The sequence below is a fragment of the Dipodomys spectabilis genome, unplaced genomic scaffold, assembly GCF_019054845.1.
Source record: "Dipodomys spectabilis isolate Male_0828 unplaced genomic scaffold, ASM1905484v1 ptg000089l, whole genome shotgun sequence".
NCBI classification, from domain to species: Eukaryota; Metazoa; Chordata; class Mammalia; order Rodentia; family Heteromyidae; genus Dipodomys; species Dipodomys spectabilis.
In genome coordinates, this window is record NW_024870766.1 from 5,082,490 (window position 1) to 5,089,139 (window position 6,650).

The following is a 6,650-nucleotide window of genomic DNA, read 5'->3' on the forward strand; positions in this document are numbered from 1 at the left end:
TACCTCCCCCATGGTATAACCCCTGCTTTCACTGTATTTGATGTCAGTATAATTTGTGGAGGGGAAGGGGAAAAACAAATTGTTTAAATAGGGATACAGGTGGACCCATTGCAACAATGAGATGTACAAGTGGTTATGTTGAAAATGAACTTTACAACTTGGTGAGGGGGTGGGGGAAGGTTAGTAGGGGCAGGGGAAGGATGGGAAGGGATGGGAAGGGGAAACAAAGGAGGAGGCTACAACGCTTGATTATTATCTTACTCATTATCTTGGTCATGTCATTGTAACCCCTCTGTACAGTATTTTCATAAAAAAAAAATAACAAAGAAAGACTGCCATAATGAAAACTATAAAACCTTGAAGAAATAATATGAAGAATACACCAGAAGATGGAAATTTTTCACATGCTCATAGATCAGCACAATGAATATTGTGAAATGGCAAGATTACTGAAAGCAATGTGGTACTCATCAAAATTCCAATGTCACTCCTCACAGAAACAGGAAATGGAATCCTAACATTCATATGGGAGTATGAGAGACCCCACATAGCGAAAGTAACCCTGAGCAGAAAGCGTAATGCAGAAGGTATCATGATACAGGGCCTGAAATTATACTACAGAGCTGCAGGACACAAAATCATCATGGTAGTGGCATAAAAACAGATACAAAACCAATGTAACAGAATAGAAGATCCAGAAATAATGCAATATAGATACAACCATCTGATTTTTTTACCCAAAAAAAAAAGCCAAAAATATACACTGGAGAAAAAAGACTCTTCGCCAAATGGTGCTCAGAAAACTGACTATATACATACAGAAAACTGAAACTAACCTCCTATCTCCTACTCTGTACAAAAATCAAATCCAAATGCATCAAAGATCCAGTTTAAAACTCTGAAACTGCTATAAGAAAACAGGAAAACTCTAGAAGATATATGTGTAGGTGATTATTTTCTGAATAGGTCTCTAATTGCCAAGAAAATAAGAAAAAAAATTACATATGGGACTTCATTAAAAAGTTCCTGCACAGAAAACAAATCAGCATAATAAGATATGTAAAAATGGGAGATTATCTCTCCCAGCTATTGAATGGATTAACATGAAGAATATACAAAGTACTCAAAAAATGAAATAGTTAGAAAACAGATTATCCAGATAATAAATGGGCAAATGAATGAAACAGTTCTCAGAAGAAATATAAATGGCTAATAAACATGAAAAAGCTCAACATCCTTAGCCATAAAGGAAATGCAAATCAAAACTACTCAGATTCCATCTCACCAGTCAGAATGGCCATCATCTAGGAGACAATAAAAATGCTAATGCTGATGTGAGAAAAAGGAGACCTTAAACACTATTGGTGGGAATATAAACTAGCATAACTACTACCGATGAGTATGGAGATTTCTCCCAAAACTAAGAACAGATCTACTGCATGACCTTGTCATATTACTCTTGGCATATATCAGGAGTGCAAATCAAATACAAGAGATATAAATGCATACCCATATTTATTGCAGTTCTGTACATTCCAAAGTCAAACTTTGGAATCAACAACCAATGAATAAGAAAAATATGGTTCATATGTATACCATGAAATATTACTCAAACATAAAGAACAATGAAATTAAGTCATTTGCAGGAAAGTGAATGGAAATATAGATCATCATGTTGAGTGAGGTAAGTCAACCTCAGAAGGGAAGATCTATCACATTTTCACTCATTTGTGGAATGTAGATAAAAATATACACACAAAATATATTCACACACATACATACATACACATATATACATATATGCATGCATGTATATATCCATATACATTGTATGTATATACAGATATACATATATACATTCATGTATATATATCCATATACATTGTTGCATTTATAGATAAATGTATAGTGTTAAAGAAATAAGTACACTGTGACACAAAAGTGCACCATTTCTGGCTATGGAAAACATGAAGGACATAATAGGAACTTGGTAGAAAATTACATGCGCCAGAATCCCAGATCATCCTTAAGGCAGTCCAGTGACCTTTAATAAAGAAGATTAGAGGCAGAAGGAGGCAGAATGACAGTAACAATTACTGTCCTTTTTTCAAAATAGTGATTCTGCACTTCTGTCTTTGGTTCTATCAGTTCTCCAAAATATGTTAAACTAACAGGTTTGTAAGGAGTTGATGCAGAGCTCTTTGTTGCACAAAGTAATAACTCCCCTGCTTTCTTCCAAATCTGAAGTGCAGAATATCATCAGAAATTTAAACATCAAAGAAGCTGAACTTAGCTACATTGCAGGTAAGGAATTCTAACTAATGGTTAGAAGTGGCAAAGAAATATTCAGCACAGAAGTATATCTTTTCCTTTGCCTACAAAAAAAAATCTGAAAATTTCAGTATGAAAATCATACCAAAATTTCAGTATGATTTTCTTTTACCCTCAAAGAATTGCTTTCTTCTTCAAATACAATTTTCTAGTAAAATGTTTGTACTGAATTATTCCCATCATTTTTTCTAGACCTTCAAAAGACTCTTTAAATGGAGAAATAATCTTAATAATGGTTATTAGTCATTCCTGTTGTCAAATTGTATAAAGTGTAGCCTTTTAGGTGACAAAACGTGTGAGCTTATAGTATTCAAGAAAATTTCTATATAAGAAAATTCACTTACTTTCCTATTTTCTGTGCACAATTGACAAGTCTTCTTTTGAGCACATACTACAAGAAACAAATTAAGTACAAATATGAAAATCTAAAGCCTATTTATTTATTGCCCAATGTTCTTAAAACGAGCATTTCATTTCGTTAATCCTGTTTCAGGCTATATTCATTCATTGTCAAGAATTTTATTTCATTATTTTCTTATCTCTAGATACTTTCCCAAAAGCATATCCCAATCCTTATTTCTTCTTGTTACTGAGAAAACTATGAAATGGCATTATTCATTGTAGATTAGCAAAGTTTTGCAAAATAATTTCCTAACAAATGAATTGGCAATCTTACAATAATCTTTAAAACATCATGGGGGAAGCATGGTAGAGACTTTCTTCCTCTGACTCCATGAATGAACAGTCTGAGAACAAAGAAGAGACTATTTGAAAAAAGAAAAAAAACAAACTGAAGAAGAGCACCAAGAACAATGAACAGGACAACTGGAAAGTGTGGAAAAACAGAAGGGCAATGGATAAGTCTAGCAATCAGCTTGCAGCTTCATTCCTTCCTTCCCTCTTGGGGAGAAGAGCAGATAAAGACCCCTACACAAGGCAAATCACATGATCTCTGTATCAGAACAGAAGACCTACATGATCCTGCAAGCATCAAACGTAAGTGTGGGGATTTGGTGGACATTTGGTGGACTAGTAACTTCCTATATCAGGAAGAGCAACCGGGAGGCACAGGCACCCTCTGGTGTGAGGGCCTCCTGGTTGAGATAGTATCCAGGGTATGGGATTTAATTATCAGCCACTTTTAGCAGCAGGTTTTAAGAGACATACAGGGGGCCTGGGCCAGAGAAACAATCCGTGATTGATGTGATTGCAATGCACCAGGTAGCTAGAAGCCATAGAAGTTTACATAGAGAGGGAGAAATGACCTTCTGTTCAAGTAGAACAATTTCATTGGCAACCTTAGCTTTATAGGGTATTTCTAAGTAATTCAAATTCTACCTCTGCCTATACAGCTCCCATTTAGGATATTAAAAGTCTCATTTCCAGGCTCATAAATTCAATGTGTCATAACTTTCATATTTCAAAATTTCTTCAGATGAAAGGAAAAGGTACAAACAGAACTAATCAGCTAATCAGTTCTTGAAGAAAAAACTACAATTAAGCAGTTTATTAGCTAACATCATAAAGCACTAGGAATAATAGCTCTGGTTATTAAGTTGACTCTAATTAGAATATAACCCAGAAGCTCACTCACATCACAAAGCTTATATGCTATATGGCTCATGCAGAAGGTGAGAGTTGCTTCTCTTTTTTCTTTTCTTTTTTCATCTTTGAGTCAAGTTCTTTCTAAACAGCCTGAGCTGACCCTCAACTTGTAATTCTGCTTCCCAGGTTCTCAAATGCAGAACATCTGGCTATTTTTCATTAATTTTGTGTTTATGTGTCCTGATTGGCCGGATGTTGGGGGTGATGAAAACAGGGCCTGGGTGTTTCCCTGAGCTGATTTTCCTCAAGGCTAGTGCTCTACCATTTGAGCCACAGCTCTACTTGCAGCTTTTTGCTAGCTAACTGGAGTTAAGAACTTCATGGACTTTTGCCCAGGCTGACTTCTAACAGCAATCTTCAGATCTCAGCCTCCTGAGATTATAGTAATGAGCCACTAGTGTCCAGAATGCTTCTCATAAATTTAAATTTACTTTACTCCATTTTTCATAGTTTAGATAAAGCAAATTAATTTGAACCTAATTCAAGCAGATTTCCTGGAAACTGTCCAGAGTCTTTAAAAATGTCTTCCCAACAGCAAACAGCAACTTTACTTGTGGGGGGAAGGGTACTAGGGATTAAACTCATGGCCCTGAAAGCACTCCACCACTGCAGCCATACCTCAGCCCTTTTGTTTGTTTTTTGGTTTTTTAGATAGGTACTCTAGCTTTTGCCTAGGCTGCCTTCTGACTATGATTTTCTTACCTCTCTTTTAAGTAGATGGGAATACAGGCTTGTGCCACTGCTTCTAGCCCAAATGATAATTTTTAAGATGGAAATTTCAAGTGATCCGGATGCCACAACCATTGGAAAGATGAATGGTGGTGTTTATGCACCACCAACCTAAGAACTATGGATCACTCACCTTCTTCAAGGGACATATTTGTGTCTTGATTGTTCCTGCTGTTGTAGATTTGGGAAGATCTATTATCTGAAAAGCTGATAAGGAGTTGGATGAGAACTAGGGAAAGGAAGACTGGCAGGAAAACCTGGCTCCAGACCCTCAACCAGCACATTGCTCCTCCCTCCTAGCAGTCAGGTCAATAGGAAATAGGGGGATATTGAGCACTGAGTTGGTAAAGTGGACCTGCTTAGAGACTGTGACCCATGACAGCCCAGGTCTTGAGGTTCCCTCTTCCAAGAGCTGGATTCCACACAATTAGCAGAATTTTAGAACTGTCAGTATTCTGGCCAGAATGCAGAATGTTGAGAATGCAATCCTAGCTTTTTAAAAATTTTTTATTGTGAAAATACTGTACAGAGGGGTTACAATTACATGGGCAAGATAATGAGTACATTTCTTATTGAGCATTGTAGCCTCCTCCTTTGTTTCCCCTTCCCATCCTATCCTCCCCCCATTCCCCCACCCAACCCTCCCCCCCACACACACCAAAGTTGTAAAGTTTGCAATCCTAGCTTTTTGCTGGACTGGAGGACTCTGGGTCCTGAACACCATATATATGTTCATTCACGGGACTTGATTCAGTCTCTTTCTCTCTAAAGCTAACTTATTTTCCTTGCTATTATGCAGTTTCCTAACAAAGGCTAAGATTTCATATCCCACTACTCCACAACATCTAAACTAGTTACTCCTTTCTGGTGGCCTTTCTTCACAGGGAAACAAGGAAATGAAACCATGCCATGCCATGAAAGTAAGTAGCCATGTCATGAAACTCCAAGCTCAGAAAATGCTTGATTTTTGTCCTTGACTAGTCTGATGATCCTCTCAGTGTACTATAATACAGTTTCCCCTTACAAAGTATATTTTAGGTGGTATAAAGATGACTATCTTCTATTCTTATAGCTATGGATTTATTTTAATATGTATTAGAAAAATATAAGTATATATGTATTAGAAAAATATAAGTACAACAATATAATAGAGACTATGAACTTTCCTTTTAAAAAAAATCTATGTTAGCCAGGCGCTGGTGGCTCATGCCTGTAATCCTAGCTACTAGGGAGGCTGGGATCTAAAGATCATAGTTCAAAGCTAGCCAGGACAGGAAAGTCCTTGAGTTTTTTTTTTCTTTTCGCTTATGTGGTGCTGAGGAATCAGACCCAGGGCCTCATGCATGCAAGGCAAGTGCTCTACCACTGAGCCACCTTCCCAGCCCCAGTCCTTGAGACTCTTATCTCCACTAAACCACTAGTAAACCGAAGTGGCACTATGACTCAAGTAGTAGAGCACTAGCCTTGAGATGAAGAGCTAAGGGACAGTGCCCAGACCCAGAGTACAAGCTCCATAATCCCTTCCCCCCCAAAAAAAAATCTATGTTAAAATAAATAGAAAGTCTATGGAATGGGATATGATTTCTTTTACCAGCCTCATACCTAAAATATACTTAGAACTCAAAAATTAAATCCCCCAAAAATAAACTCAAAGAAACAATTCAATTAATAAATGGGCTAAAGACTTAAAGAACAACTTCTCAGAAGGAGAAGTAAGATTGGCCAATTGACACATCTCTGGCTATAAAAGAAATGCAAATCAAAACAACATTGAGATTCTACCTCACCCCAATCAGAATGGCCATTATCAAGAAAACATGCTGGCAGGGACACAAATCTCTTTTTTCTTTCTTGCTATTGTTTCTAACATATTTATAATGTGCCATGTATTTTTTTGTTGTTGTTGCTTTGTATGTTCTTCTCCCATGATATAATCCCTATTTTCACTGTATTTGATGTCGGTGTCCTGCATCTTGTATATACAC

The 6,650-nt window shown here is 36.8% G+C and overlaps 1 protein-coding gene across 1 annotated transcript in view; it reads right to left on the reverse strand.

Annotated features, from left to right (window-relative positions):
* The window catches only part of Pttg1ip2 (PTTG1IP family member 2), a 65,514-nt gene extending 60,565 nt beyond the window's left edge, over positions 1–4,949 (reverse strand). The window contains exons 1-2 of the mRNA XM_042684522.1: positions 4,799–4,949; positions 2,676–2,722 (exon numbers count right to left, since the gene is read on the reverse strand). Of these exons, the coding sequence (XP_042540456.1) occupies positions 2,676–2,722; positions 4,799–4,949 (198 nt within the window). The remainder of the gene's footprint in view (positions 1–2,675; positions 2,723–4,798) is intronic.
* Positions 4,950–6,650: the final 1,701 nt, after the last annotated feature.